The following is a 14572-nucleotide window of genomic DNA, read 5'->3' as shown; positions in this document are numbered from 1 at the left end:
AAGTACCACGAGCCCTCCTTGCTTTTGCACTCCATCCATATCCATCGATCTACTTGTTTTTTGTTTGTGCCACCCAACAGCCCCACTTGCAGTTCAGGGCTTCGATACTTATAACAGTTACAGATCCTTCGCCCCTTGTTCTCGTCTCGAGCTTATTTGTGTGCACCCTCTTCACATTCACATTTACGTTTTCCGCGCACCACCAGCTTCAAGCATGCCTTCCGCTATGCTCGCACCATCAAGGCTTCCATCATCGTCCACATCATATAGAGGGTTTGGGCTATGGCATGATGCCCATCACCACTCCTTCACGTCTAGGAAATACCGTCAGCATATACATACTAGATACCCGTCCGAAGAAAGTGATATTACAGCATTTGAGGAAGACGGCTTGGAGGAACCGAGCATCCAGATGGGTAGGACCCGCCGGAGATCACAGTGGCACCGTGGCGCCCAGCCGCCGCCCTCCAACTCCTCCCTCGGCGAGGGGGATCTTGACATCATGGATATCGACAAGCCACTGGACTATAGCTTCAAAGTAAGTCGCTTTGTTTTCTTCCGTGGTTTTGAGGATTGGTTTTGAACGAATGTTGCTTTCGTGGATATTGGCATGCAGATTCGGGATCAAGTGTGGATCCGGACCTCAGAGAATAACTGGTACCATGGTGTCGTCGTCGGACAGCACCCCAAGATTATGCCGCTCGCTTCTGATAAGGTGAGTCTTGAGTGAATGACTACAGTAGCTGATGCTGGGTACTAACATCGTTCTATTTTAAACAGAGCGGGAACCATGAGGAGCCCACGCACGGCGCTTACTACATGGTGGAGTTCCGGATTTGCAACAACATTCGAAAGTACTTTGCACCTCTGAATGGAGAGATAAAGCCGGATACAGAGGAAGTGCGGCAGCTGTTAAGGGAAGGGAAGTGGCTTTAGTTTCCTAGACGTTCATTCGATTCAGCATTCAAGAACCGAAAAATCCTGGCGACTGCTTTCGGAACTGTGGACATTCTACCTTTATCTCGCGCTTGTCGTGCCATATTCAACATCTTCAGTATACCCATCCCATTATTACCATATAATTCCACACTTGTACAATTTCTCCAATCCATTTCTTCGCTTGCATTACATTTGAATTTCGTCTTTCAGGCTCTAGTATCTATCTGCTCTGTATGTAGAAGTAATATCAATGTATCTCACTGGGACGGGTGTGGCAGGTACCTCTGCACCAATAGTACCTACCTCCACGTAGCTGCCACCATTGTTTCCTTCCTCCGTCATAGTCTGCCTCGTGCCTTACGCCCTTTCTCAGCGGACCCCACCTCTCTTTACGCCCGAGATACCAGTGCCAAGGACATCATCGTCCTGTGTACAGATACCGCGTTGATGGCATCAAAGTCTCTGGGCAAATCCCGAAAGGAGGTGTCGCGTTCATCGCGTTCAACTTTGTCTTTGGCAACACCATTAGTCTTTGTATCAGGACAGAATCGACTGTCCTCTTCGTCTTTTGTGAGCGCAGGAACTTGTTCTAAATTCACTCACCTCTTCGCTTCTGGAGAAGGCTTAGGGGCCAGTGGATGCGCTATGGCTGAAGAATGGAACGAAAACGGGAGCCAAGCCTACCGAGAGGGTAATCTCGCGAGGTAAGTTTGGGCGAACGTCTCGCGGGCTCTCTCTAAATGTTCTCTACCCATAGGGCTAAAGAATTCTACCAAAAAGTACGAAGCCTAAGACTGTGCTACCTTTTGTGCGCTAATATCCATCGGCCCTCCAGGCAGCTCGGATCGGGAGCAAACACGCCAGCACCGAGCCCAAGTATTTCTCGAATCTTAGCGCGGTTCTCTTTGAGCTAGGAGAGTACGAGGAATGTATGAAAGCTATCACGAAGTCGTGGACAATACTCAAGCACGGTGGAACTTCACTGGAGTCGAGTCCTCTGGCCATAAAACTGGCGACGCGGTATGCCAAATCGTATTATTACGCGAGAGAACCATCGCGTGTGAAGGTTCATGAAGATATCAAGAAATTTGCGAAAGGGGTGTCCGGCAATGATCAGGACGAAAAGGCAAAGGAAATAAGCTTTTGGTGGAAGTTCATCGAGAGTGGCGCACGTGAATACTCACCGAGGGAAGATGAGCTAGACCGTGCCAGGAGGACCAGTATATTCAAGACGAGACAGTACGTTATCGCGCCATCCTAGACTCCATGGTTTGCTCACTTCAACCTATGCCCTGTGTGACAGGCTTCCAACCAAGGAGTTGTACCATGTGTGTCTTCGTTCTTCCGGCTCTCAGCTCTCGGCGATCTGACCTTCCAACATCTAGTTTGGACACGACGCGGTTCGCTCACTTCTCGATGGACTAGAGCACGATCCCTCGACCGAGATGAAGCAAAGTGACCTGGACCCGTCAGAGAAGAAACGCCTTGCCTTCCTCTTTGGTGGATCAGGCGATGGTAAGTCATCACTGCCAACTTGGGACCATTATTTCTCCGTTTCATGACACTCACTTCTGCATTTTGATCTAGCCCGACATGTCTTTGGAACAGTACTTCACGCGGCCAACTCTGGATGGAATAACAAATGGCATATGACCCTCATCGAGATTCACCCAGCAACAGTGGCGAGGAACGTCCTCGTATTCGAACTGTTCACCGAAATCCAGGGAGCCAGAACAGAGGAAGAGAAAGACGAATTGTTTGCTTCGCTCGTGTATCTTTACACCTCGATGGCCATACCGGATTATTGCGTTCAGCGGTGAGGGGACTTCACCAGTGCCGCATAATGTAGGCTCAAGTCGCATTGGGTCTTTAGATTGATGAAAACCGCTGCTGCAGCGGCTGAGCGACTGCGGGCCTCTGCTCAAGGAGAAGGACCCGTCATCCTTCACGGTCACCTCTCAATCGACCGAAGTTCAGTACCCGAAATCCTCGTCGTCCTCAAGCAGTGGTGCCAACCAATCGAAAAGTCGGTGGCGACTATGATGAAATACAACCCCGTCATTAAGGAGCCTGTGGGGGAGAAGCTGACAGAGAGGTTGGAACAATTTGACGCCATGTTCAGAGGGCAGGTTGGGTTTGATCCCAACGAGGATACTGAACTCGAGCGACGTTTAATCGACGAAACGAGGGCCTTGATTCCACCTGCCACGTTGATAAACCGACACCCGGCGTTTCTCAAACTACATACCACGCGAAAGCCAACGCTCAAGGCAGTACGGGAAGAAGTGCTGAAGACTTGGAAACCGAACTTTGCTCTATTTGTGCGTCTATTATCTCGGCTTACTGCCGCCTAGGATTATCTCTCATGATCACCTCTTGACTCCAGCAAAATGTAACGACGTATGGACAGCGGCTGGGCCTTTTCGACGAGGGTTATCCTGAGAACGACCAAAATCCTCAGGACAACCTCTCTAGTTTCTTCTACATGTGTATCCGCTTTTCGAAGCACCACCAGATGATGGAACTCATGAGCGTTCCGAGGACTGTTTTCTACGTTTTCAAACAGTTCTTCATTCGCGTCATTGCAGCATTGCGTGCCCTCAGAGGTAAGCTTGTGGTGGAGATCGCGGTGGACGATGTGATCACGGGTCTTCCGAGGATATTCGCGGATTCATCGAGGCCAAAGACTTATCCCAACAAATTTACGAGGATGTGGTTGAGCAATGTTCCGTGGGTGGCCTTTATTACTTCTTTGACTAGTACTGACTCAACGCGGATAGGGATTACACAGGAGGAACCTTGAACAACGCCGTCTTCCTCATCCCGCACCTTCATCGGTCGAAGTCCAATATGATCATGTCCAATATCCTTCTAAACACCAGTGCGTTCACTGTGGTGCCAGAGGTTACGTACAAGTAAGCCGTTAAAGAGCCAATCTTGTTAATCGATAGAATGTTCACTTCCACCCGTAGCTACGTGCTCCTTGAGGAGAAGGACCTCCAGCGCTTCCTTGGTTGCCGACACATGCAGCCAACAGCAGAATTCAGCGCGTGGCGCGATCTGGCACTTGTTGCCGACATGGACGGAGCCCGCGATGCCTCAGCATTGCCGTCCAAGGCGGAGCTCCATGCCTGGCTCTCGCACCTACTCCTTTCGACCGTCAAACCAGCGCACGCCCTGGGAGCACCCAGACGAGTTGACCAACCCAACAACCTTGCAGCTTTCGTTCACCTTCTCATCTATCTCCACGAACACATGGCGTTTCCGGCGCACTGGCTGGCTGATTTCGTCGCAGCGGTGTTTGATAACTGCTTGGTCACAGCCAAGAAGCCTTACTGTGGGTTCTTGCCGATTCCTCTTTCGCATGCGAAGGATGTCAAGGCCAAACCAGAGAAAGTGAATTTGGAGTTCTGGAAAAGCGACTTGCGGCTTGTGTTCTCGGATTTGCACCCCCTTGTTCGCTTTCCCATTCGGCACATTCTCCCCGACGACCGAGTTCTCCAAGACGCCGACATGGTCCACCTCAAGACGCGCGTTACGGAGAATATCGGCGCGTATATCCCACCGCCACACAGTGATATGTCTTTTGTCAATGCGATTGGACTAGCCTTTTACAAACTGCGCAAGAACGCCAGCATCAAATCTATCCTGGCGGAACGTGGCTTACTGAAGGCTCTGAACATGAGCAAGGAGGAAGTGGAAAGGACCATGGGATCTGTCCAGATTATGCTGTCGGAAGGGTACATCGATGTGATTGAAGACGAGTGCAAGACCTGGCGGTGGGAGGACAAGAGGCTGATGCCTCCTGCGTTCATTAATTGGAGGATGGCCAAGGAAGATTACGAGAAGATGCGTAGGGAGAAGTGGGAGATGGTTCTGTATAGAACAGATGTTGGACTCGTTAGTGAGTTTGGCCTTGTTTATATACTTGGGGTGGTCAACTAACAAAGCTTTACCGCTAGTGACTGAACCGGCGAGGGCGAGCGACTGGATCGCCGTCGAGACGTGAGGTGTTAACGACTTTGTTCAATCTGTTGTCAAGGTTCCTTGCGTGAACGTCAGTAAATGCTGCTTTATGTATATTATTGACCGAATTTTCTTCTACCAACATCTTCGATGAACCGTCAACAGTCATGGCGTCTGATCTGGAAGGGTAGGCAGACACGTTAAACGTGCGGGATCTAGTAAACGCCCGGGGACGCATCCACCCCTGTCCGGATACCTTGAATTGATGGCGGGTTGCTAATCGTTGAGCGCTGAGCCTTGAGCCACAGTGTATTTTGGGTAGAAAGATTGGAATGTTTTGGTGACGTCCAATAACGAGATACCAGTACATTGGGCATCTCGTAGCCACTTTACGATGTCAAATTCTACAATTGGGCTGGTGCTCGCCCCTATTAACTGAGTATTTGATGGCATTAAGGGCAAATGTTGGGCAAACCCCGGATGCTTTTGCCATTAAGCTCTTTCCGAAGAACCTTGTCCTTGACCGTGTTGTTATCATTGGAAATCTAGCTTCAACCCTGACTTCTACCTTCAGTGACGTGTAATACGGCGTTATCAAGATTGTAGCGTCACTCAAGGCGTCTATGGCTGAAAATTTGAATGAAAAGGGCAACAAGGCCTATCGAGAGGGGAATCTCTGCAGGTAAGCTCGAGCAATAGTCTTTAAAAACGCGACTTCAAGTGCCCGCCTATTTTCAGAGCTCGCGACTGCTACGAAAAGGTGTGTATGTGTTGATACCTAGTTCTAGAAGCAGAAGAAAACTCACTGTGTTATCGCAGGCTGCTCAGCAGGATGCCGACGAGCCAAAGTACTTTTCAAACCTCAGCGCGGTGCTATTCGAGCTGGGCGAGTACACAGAGTGTACAATGGTTATCGTAAAGTCATGGAATATTCTCAAAAGGAGCGCGGCTCCACTTGCCTCCAGTCCCTTGGCCGTGAAGCTAGCGACTCGCTACGCAAAGGCATGCTACTTTGCAGGCCGTTCGGGACCATGCACCAAGGTCAACGAGGACATCAGTCGCTATGTAGAAAGGCGATCGGGTCAGGAACAGGACGACAAGGTGAAGGAAATGGGGACGTGGTGGGAGATGATAAAAGACGGAGAACGCGAAGCTTCCCCGACGGAAGAACTTGACCGTGCAAGGAACACTGGTATTCATAAGACAAGTCTGTGAGTAATGGGGCATTCTCTCGAGGCCCAACCAGATTGTACTCACCTATGCATCGATGCGTCGGCACTTAAGGGTTTCGGCCATGGAACTCTACCCCGCACGTCTTTTCTTTATGTTTCCCTTCCAAAAGAATCTGATATTTTCACCTCCAGATGGGTCACGACCCAGTACATTCGCTCATCGATGGAGTAGATCAAGACCCATCAACCGAAATGAAGGAAAAAGATCGTGATTCAATGGAAAAGAAAAAGCTGGCCTTCCTGTTTGGAGGGTCGGGAGACGGTGAGTTGTTCTCAGTGTAGACTCCGCCAATCAAAAGGAGACTCAAAGGCGATTCCAAACTTCTGCAGGGCGCCATGTCTTCACGACTCTGATTCATGCAGCTTCACTCAAGTGGTCAAATAAGTGGCATATGACCCTCGTTGACATCCACCCCATAACAGTTGCCAAAACCATCGTCATCTATGAACTGCTTGCTGCCGTGGGCCAAGCAAAAAATGAGGAGGAAAGGGACGAGATATACGCAACACTCGCTTTCATGTACACGTGGGCGTTTCTGCCGGACTACTGCGTCCAAAGGTGAGCGAGCATCGCCAGGATCATACCACTGGTTGTAATCTGCGCCTTGCATCAGGTTGATGAAAACGTGCGAAGCACTCTACGAAACACTCTCTTCGTCTGGCGGACTGGGGCCTGTCCTTCTTCACGGTCATCTCTCGATTCCCCGAAGTTCACTCCCCGGCGTCATCGCAGTCCTAGAGGAATGGCGCACACCTCTCAAAAAGTCGGCTGCGCGGATGATGGAACTAAATCCCACCATTCCTCCGCCAACAGGTAACGAACTGGACGACGAAACTAAACGCATCGATGCCATGGTCAGAAATGCAACCGGAGTCGACGTTAACGAAGACAACGAGTTTGAGCAGCGTCTCATCGACAAGACACGGGCATTGATCCCTCCGGCTACGCTCATCACTCGCCATCCAGCACTTAAAAGGGTGCTTGAAATCCGGAAGTTGACGGGACAGGCACTACGGGACGTGAAGACAGAGGTAATGCAGAAGTGGCAGCCTAATTTTCTCATTTTCGTAAGTACTCTCCACTTGTCTTCCAAGCCCCATGCTGACGGTCGTACTAGGATCGGGAGGACATTGAAAAACGTGGCCTGCGGCCATACGACTCCGAAAACGGCTATCCCCACAACCACTACAACCCCCAAGACAGGCTTTTAGATTTCCTCTATGCCTGCGTGCGATCTTTACCTCCAGAGAGCTCTAATATCAATGTCATGCGCGTTCCGAGAACGGTCTTCCAAATCATGAAGCAGTTCTTTACGCTCGTAGTGGCAGCGTTGAATGCGTTGAAGGGTAGAGTCGTGGTTGAAGTGGTGTTGGAGGATGTGATTGCCGGTCTTCCGAGGCTCTTTGCAGATCCCGCAAGGCCTAAAACCTACCCGCAGAAGTTTACAAGAATGTGGCTGAGCAACGTCCCGTGAGTCCTTTTTCTATTCAGTTTGGTTTTCCAGTTAGAGGCTGCTAATGTCGATCGGTGCTAGGGACTACACCGGAGGTACTCTAAATACTGCGGTCTTTTTGATTCCCCATCTCCATCGGTCCAAATCCAGCATGATAATGTCCAATATGCTTCTCAACACCGTTCTATTCTCCCAGGTGCCAGAGGTCACCTACAAGTAAGGACCTACTATCTTGTTCACGGCGGATATATCTTCTAACGTCGCTTCCCTGTAGTTATACACTTTTCGAGGAGAAGAATCTGCAGCGTTTCCTTGCTTGTAGGAATGTAAAACCTCTGGATGAGAACAGCGCGTGGGGCAGACAAGCACTAATCGCCGACACAGATGTAGTTCGCAAGGCTTCACGACTTCCCTCCAAAGACGAGCTTAATACCTGGCTTTCGCACCTCTTGCTTACCATCGTCAAGCCGGCGTACACCAATGTGATGCCTTGCCGGATCGACCAGCCGAACAACCTCGCAGCGTTTGTCCATGTACTAATCTATCTCAACACTGTCGTCGGGGTTCCAGGACATTGGTTGGCCGAGTTTCTGGCTTTGGTTCTTGACAATCGCTTGGCCACGACGGCAAAGCCCTATTGTGGCTTCTTACCTGTCCCCATCGACCACGAGCAGGACAAAAGGACAAAGCCGGAAAGAGTTAATCTGGAGTTTTGGAGGAGTGATTTGAGGCTCGTACTTTCGGATTTGAAGCCGCTGATCCAGTTTCCGATCAGACATATCCTCCCCGACAATTTCTTCCTCCGGAAGGACGACATCGTGCATCTCAAGACTCGCATCACGGAGAATCAAGGCGTGTTCATGCCATTTCCACACACGCCTTTTGTGTCTGCCATCGCCTTTGCGTTTTACAAACTGCAGAATAACGCCAATATTGAGTCCGTCGTGAAGGAAAGCAGCCTGACGAAGGTTTTCGAGATGAGCCCGGATCAGGTGAAGAAGACAATTGGGTCTGTTCAAATCATGTTATCGAATGGACGCGTCGATGTGGTGCAAGAAGAATATTATAGCTGGCTTCAACGAGGAAAGAGGTTAGTGCCTCCTTCCTTTGTGAGTTGGAGAATGGCTAGGGAGGATTACGAGAGGATGTGTCGAGAGAAGTGGGAGATGGTACTATACAGGACCGATAATGGAATCACGGGTGGGTTCTCTGTGTGTGCTAAGCTGACGGTGGATACTGATACTATGTATTATCAAATAGCGACCTGCCCTATTAAGGCAAGCGATTGGGTTGTTGTCGAGGCCTGAAGAATTGTATTAGTACCCAGCGAAGTTGTAATTGATCCGTATCCCTATACACTTTGACTTTCTCCGTGAGCCTCGACGATCCTTTGAGCCTAGGACTTTCCAAGTGTATCTTCTTTCCTAGTATATCCTGTCGTCAATAATACCTTTCATGTCATCTCCTTCAATGTCGAGGACTTGGGTCCTTCGTCTTAGGGGCTATTTGATGGCATCAGGAGCGGTGAGCAATTGTGGATGCATAGTCATCGGTCTGACGCGCTCTTCCACAACCATCACCCGCAGACCGACTTCGCCATGTCGAATACCGTCTCTAGCGCCCTCTATGAAAGCCTGATCCTGAAACTTGTCACTGTACTCGAGATAACGCGTGAATCCGAAGGCATAACAACACCTCAGGCGAAGCAAAAGCTTCTTCAAGCCGTAAGCTAGCATAATGCGCATTCTCGTTCGTCTCATCGAAACTGAACGCCGTTTTCCAGACGAACGACTTCAAGAACTCTCTTGCGCAGGCCAAAGAGATTGCTCGCAACATACCTGGTGGGGAGTTCACTGTCGAAGAACAAGACGAGGTCATCGAGATGTTAGAGACGCTCCGAGATCGAAAACGGTACGCGTTTGAACCATTGCTGAGAAAGGGTAGCCAATTTACACCATTTTAGTGCCAGATTAGCCCATTTCTCTTCCAAGAACTTGGCCTCAGCGCACTCCCTTGCTGATACCAAGATGGAGATCGATTCTATGGCGTCAACGCCTTTTGGAGGATGAGGGTGGCCTCGCAAGAGCCCATAGCTCCTACCTCTTCAACCCGGTGCATCATTCCAGGCCTCCGACAGGAGCGGAATTCATACAATTCCGCTCCAACTGGATTGCGTTCAGGACTACCCAGCGTCATCTCCCATGGCCCGATCATACAAAAGACAGACCGCCACCGCTCCTGTTCGAGTTTCGCCTCTCTTTTTCTTCACCTTTGCTGTTGCGCTGGTCGCTCCTTTTATTGCCTTTCTCTTCTGCTCTCATCTGAAGCTGTGCTTCCTTTTCAAATTTTACCCATTCCAACACTATACAGTTGTTCAGAACTTTCCAGCCTTTAAGCCCCAGCAATATGTCCATCTACATCCGTTCGCGCACTCGCTCTTCCCCCATCGCCCGTAGTCGCAGAGGTGAAGCCGAAGCCTCCAGTGGAAGTCGAAACATTACTTGGATCGCACCGCAAAGCAACCAAACCTACCCAGCCGGCCAGACCCTCGTCGCTAAATGGGATACGCTGTTAGCTCTGATTTTACCTTCATTCCAGCTGTGTGTGGGGGAAGACGGTGTAATGGAGCGTGTCCCAGAGACGCGGTGTGGAAGTATGGTGAACCCATCGGTTCAACAGCAAATAGATGGACTATATTTTGTGTCTCTGTATGTCTTGGCCAATTCTTGACGCCGAAGGATGCTAACGCAGGATTTGAACGACAGAGCTGTTCCGAACATCACCTCGGCGAAACCGTTCATCCTGAGGATGCAAGATACGCTTGGGTATGAGTTCGACTCACCTCCTTTTTATCTGGGTCAGGTCAGGTATGTCTGTCGTTTATTCTACTTTATGTGACTTGTCAACTCACCTACTACGTAGCGCCGGTACGATTGCGGCCCAAGAGAATTCCACGGACTCGACAGCTCCAACGCAACCACAGGAAACACCGTCGCTTCCCGCGGGAATCCTCTTCAACCTTACGGACGTCGACACCTCGGCTTCTGATTCCTATCCTCTGCTGGTCCTCCAAGAGCGACGAATTGGTCGGTACTTCAAGCGACAAGATAGCGATTTCGGTCCCTTTTCCCCCGGTGGATCCCCGACATTAGCGACTCTGTTGGTACCGTTGGCCATCGTCGGCGTCAGCCTTCTTCTGGCGTTGTTCCTTTGTTTCAGAAGACATCGACAAAAGGAATTAAGACCGTTAATTTTGACGGAGAAGAGGCTCGTGCATCCCGATCTCAGGCGTCCGTCGGTTTCGTTCAAGTCGGGGGATGATCTGGAATCCGCCGTTTCTGCGTTGGAGAGGGAAAGAGCGATGGGGAGGGGAAGGGAGAGTCCTTTCGATGCTGTTTCGCGAAACGACGTGGTTTTGCCTTCGTTGCCGTTTGACGGTTCTATGGGTCATTCACCTACCTCGTCGTCGTTTGCAGCTGGCGAGGAAGAAGTTAAACGGACGATGCGCGAGTCCGTTTCGGACCTGCGGTCGAGGTCTCTGACGGATTCCTACTTCTCATCTGTTCCTGCTCTTCCCTCGTCACCAATCCTACAGCAGCAGCACCTCGAAGGCATTGCCGAAGTTGTGGAGTCTGACGCGGAGGGTGGGCGGAATGGAACCACGCTCTACGAGGATTCTACCCAGCGTACCCTTCCACGCTCTCCCTTGCCTTCATCCCCGCCGCTACTTGTCAATGCATCAGCATCACTCAAATCCCCCATCGAGAGGCTTCAAGAAGTTAACCTGGCCTCGCCGCCGCTTCCTGCCATGATGAAGCTTTCGGAGATGTACAATTGTCGGACACGAAGCAAGTCTCCTAATGACGGTGGCACGAGAAGGTCCCCTCTGAGGGTGAAGGATGATCTAGAAGCAGGGGTGGAAGCAGGGTAAGGGGAAACCGGGGAGTGCGGATTGGGAAGAACAGGCTACCAGCGGGGTATGGTTCCATACGTCCCAACCTATACGAAGATGGCACCCTACGCGAAGGCGGGGATGAGGGGACGGCTCGAAGGTTTCACTGGGAGTTGATTGTATAGCTTTTCCTTCTACCTTCCATTCTTTACATCGTCATGTGGTCACGTATAAAAAGAGCATAGCTAGTACTATTCTTTCTATATATCCCTTTACAATCTAATACCTCTCCCCCCGCCAATTGCTGGAATGAAACAGACTTTAGGGCGAGCTACGCTTCTTGGAAGAAAGATCCGGTCAATTGTTTGGAGGCCGGAACGAGTTTGGGCATGATAGACGCGGCGGCATGCCAAATCATTTCTTTCTGAACCCTCTTTTCTGGTTTGGACGTCCTCGACTCGCTTTCTTGAATTCGAGAGGCGCTGCATGTAAACAACACTTGCAAGACATTGATTTCATCCTCCAGTGGCGCTCGTGAACACACTGCTTTCTAAATTCCTGCTCGAAAGGAAGAGATCACTATACGATGCCCCCGCTACATGTTGTTCAAGTTCAGCCTGAAGGTCCTGTTTACGTCGTGACAGGTTCAGATGGCACCCAAAGTAAGTTATGCTTCTATGGAAATTGTCTTATCTCGTTAATGAATCCCCCTTCGACATTCTCGTCCTATAAACCCAACCTATGAAACCACATTCAGAACGCGCACACGTTCTTGAACGCACAGACGACCGGTGCTTTGTACATTATATCGGAGAAGACAAGAGATTAGACGCATGGGTCCCTGAATCCTGCTGTATACCCGAGCAAGACCCTCGATTTCCGAACGACCCTGAAGGAGCCTCGACAACAGCCGGTCGAAAGCGCAAACGCGGTCACGGAGGAAGGGATCGCTCGGCCAGTCCTGGACATGCAGAACACGATATGAACGGACATGGATCGAGCGAAGCAGGAACGTCATCCCAGCCGAACGACTATCATCTCCAACTCGCGGCGCAGCAACCAGAGGAGGTGGTCTTGACGGAGGAAGAGTACGATCTCGAGCAACACAAGAAGATCACTGCCAAACGAAACTTTGAGGATGTCTACTTTGGGGATTACAAGATTAAGACTTGGTGCGTTTCGTTTTTTTCCGTCTCGTTCGTTTGGTGTGTCGGTGGCTCACAATACTGGTTTGGTGCATGGACAGGTACTACTCGCCATACCCACTTGTGGATTTCGACTTTGAAGAGAACCAAGCTCTATCGGCTGCCTATAGCAAACTAGCACATCCTGGATCTGCACCTGTTCCGCGTGCTACAGGCGGTGGTCGATCGAGAGCTCGAGCATCCGACCTTTTTGCTGGATTGTTGAACAGGCCGCATGGTGCTGAGCTACCGAATCTTTGGGTTTGTGATAGGTGTTTGAAGTATTTCTCGGATGGTGTTCCTTGGGAGATACATAAGGTGTGGTTTTCCCCGTATTTTGCTTGTGTGGAAGGCTAATGAACGTCGACTGTGTAGAGAGGTTGTACGATGGACCATCCGCCTGGGCAGTACGTTTATAAACGGGGGGCGCATGCTATTCGGGAGCTGGATGGTGCTACACAAAGGGTGTGTACTGGCTTCTACGTCGTTGTCGTCCCTTGCTCTTTGACAACCTTGCAGCTGTATTGCCAGAATCTCTCACTGTTCGGAAAGCTCTTCATCGATGTCAAAACACTTTACTTCGATTTGGATAATTGCACGTTCTGGTTTCGTATTCCTGTCGTAGGCTCGATTTAACATCACCACATAGTCCTTTTCTACGTCCTGACGGACTCGGATTCCTCTCGGGAACATATCATTGGATTCTTCTCAAAGGTGCGTCGTCACAAGTACGAGAAGGCTGAAGCTGATGTTTCTTCGACGGTGTAGGAGAAAGCATCGTTCGATGACTATAATCTTGCATGTATCATGACCTTGCCACAATACCAGCGAAAGGGGTATGGAATGCTCATGATTGAGTTCAGTGAGACCTCTGTTCTTTGTCACGTCAGTGGCCGGGGTCTGACGTAGCCCTTCATTGTTCGCCAGGCTATGAACTGTCGAGACGGGCGAAGAAGGTTGGTTCACCTGAACGACCGTTATCCGACCTAGGTCTCCGAAGCTACCTCGCATATTGGGTAGCCACACTCATCCGATTCTTCCGGTGCGTTGCCTTTCCCCTCACCCGAGCTCTCCCTGATAGCTGTGCTGTAGACATGTCCTTTCGACTCTGCCACCGGGCTCCGACGGGCTTATCGTCAAAAATAAAGGCAATTTCCCTGATCTTCGAGCTTCGACGCCCGGAGAGGTTGTCGACCCCAACTACGAGCCTGGAAAGCGGAAGAAGGCGAGGAGTATACCGCCGGTGGATGCGCCTCGGACGATGTTTGATGAGATGGACGGTGAGTTGCTTCCGCTCATCCCTTTTCTGTTCCCTTCTAACCTAAGCTTACAGATGAGGTGTTCTTGAACAGAGAATTCGAAACTGTGATGGAGAAAGACGGTAGCGCGAAGACGCATGTCAACATCCGGTGTACGCTGACCGACATTGCTCGTGCTTGCAACCTCCGAGTGGAGGACACCGCCTTTGCTTTGAATGAATGCGGTCTCTTGATGAAGCGTCTAGCCAAGGAGCGCAAAATGGCCTCATCATCGTCATCTCGAAGTGGGAGTGAAGGTGCCAATGGACGGGGAGTGAGCGAGGGGTTGAATGGTACTGTCGAGAAGGAGGGTGCTATCCATATTAATGGAAGCGATGGCGATGGGGAGATGGAGACGATTGTTATAACCAGGGAGTTGGTGGAGATGGTTGCGCAGGAGAGAAATGTGAAGAAGATGTGTATTGATCTGAGATATGTGTGTATTGGTACGCCGCCAAAGTTGGATTGATCTTGTAGCACGACATTATTATATGATACTTTGTCCGGATGGTGTGCGGGGTCTGAGTTTCGAAGGAGCAGTGGTTCTTCACTTTGTCGAAGGTGAGGCCCATTATCTTTGGGTGTTGAAGTTGAGAACGAGGCTCCC

At 50.4% G+C, this 14572-nt stretch overlaps 6 protein-coding genes across 6 annotated transcripts; all 6 read left to right on the top strand.

Moving 5' to 3' along the window:
• Nucleotides 1-49: 49 nt before the first annotated feature.
• Nucleotides 50-1006, top strand: CC1G_13595 (hypothetical protein). Its single transcript, XM_002912016.1, has 3 exons — nucleotides 50-538; nucleotides 617-715; nucleotides 781-1006. The coding sequence occupies exons 1-3, from the start codon at nucleotides 215-217 to the stop codon at nucleotides 934-936; spliced, it is 579 nt and encodes a 192-aa protein (XP_002912062.1). The 5' UTR covers nucleotides 50-214; the 3' UTR covers nucleotides 937-1006.
• Nucleotides 1007-1584: 578 nt separating this feature from the next.
• On the top strand, nucleotides 1585-4948 carry CC1G_13594 (hypothetical protein; the record flags this gene model as incomplete). The annotated part of the gene is made up of 11 exons (XM_002912015.1): nucleotides 1585-1643; nucleotides 1697-1718; nucleotides 1775-2178; nucleotides 2243-2267; nucleotides 2325-2454; nucleotides 2527-2755; nucleotides 2813-3260; nucleotides 3326-3669; nucleotides 3720-3854; nucleotides 3912-4843; nucleotides 4902-4948. The coding sequence occupies 11 exons, from the start codon at nucleotides 1585-1587 to the stop codon at nucleotides 4946-4948; spliced, it is 2775 nt and encodes a 924-aa protein (XP_002912061.1).
• Nucleotides 4949-5528: 580 nt separating this feature from the next.
• On the top strand, nucleotides 5529-8898 carry CC1G_13593 (hypothetical protein; the record flags this gene model as incomplete). Its single annotated transcript, XM_002912014.1, has 11 exons — nucleotides 5529-5587; nucleotides 5644-5665; nucleotides 5725-6112; nucleotides 6286-6399; nucleotides 6561-6696; nucleotides 6871-6951; nucleotides 6998-7205; nucleotides 7256-7608; nucleotides 7673-7807; nucleotides 7866-8791; nucleotides 8852-8898. 11 exons carry the CDS (start codon nucleotides 5529-5531, stop codon nucleotides 8896-8898), a joined length of 2469 nt encoding a protein of 822 aa, XP_002912060.1.
• A 163-nt stretch (nucleotides 8899-9061) lies between these two features.
• On the top strand, nucleotides 9062-9660 carry CC1G_13592 (hypothetical protein; the record flags this gene model as incomplete). Its single annotated transcript, XM_002912013.1, has 4 exons — nucleotides 9062-9115; nucleotides 9178-9315; nucleotides 9375-9502; nucleotides 9561-9660. The coding sequence occupies 4 exons, from the start codon at nucleotides 9062-9064 to the stop codon at nucleotides 9658-9660; spliced, it is 420 nt and encodes a 139-aa protein (XP_002912059.1).
• A 337-nt stretch (nucleotides 9661-9997) lies between these two features.
• On the top strand, nucleotides 9998-11522 carry CC1G_04371 (hypothetical protein; the record flags this gene model as incomplete). Its single annotated transcript, XM_001828348.1, has 3 exons — nucleotides 9998-10299; nucleotides 10357-10458; nucleotides 10514-11522. 3 exons carry the CDS (start codon nucleotides 9998-10000, stop codon nucleotides 11520-11522), a joined length of 1413 nt encoding a protein of 470 aa, XP_001828400.1.
• Nucleotides 11523-12069: 547 nt separating this feature from the next.
• On the top strand, nucleotides 12070-14434 carry CC1G_04370 (tat-interactive protein; the record flags this gene model as incomplete). The annotated part of the gene is made up of 10 exons (XM_001828347.2): nucleotides 12070-12145; nucleotides 12241-12655; nucleotides 12730-12985; nucleotides 13043-13132; nucleotides 13187-13277; nucleotides 13317-13381; nucleotides 13436-13529; nucleotides 13595-13709; nucleotides 13760-13947; nucleotides 14001-14434. 10 exons carry the CDS (start codon nucleotides 12070-12072, stop codon nucleotides 14432-14434), a joined length of 1824 nt encoding a protein of 607 aa, XP_001828399.2.
• Nucleotides 14435-14572: the final 138 nt, after the last annotated feature.

The sequence above is a fragment of the Coprinopsis cinerea genome, assembly GCF_000182895.1.
Source record: "Coprinopsis cinerea okayama7#130 chromosome 1 map unlocalized cont3.1, whole genome shotgun sequence".
NCBI classification, from domain to species: Eukaryota; Fungi; Basidiomycota; class Agaricomycetes; order Agaricales; family Psathyrellaceae; genus Coprinopsis; species Coprinopsis cinerea.
Note: the sequence above shows the minus strand (reverse complement) of the source record. Positions and strands in the feature narration are given on the sequence as shown.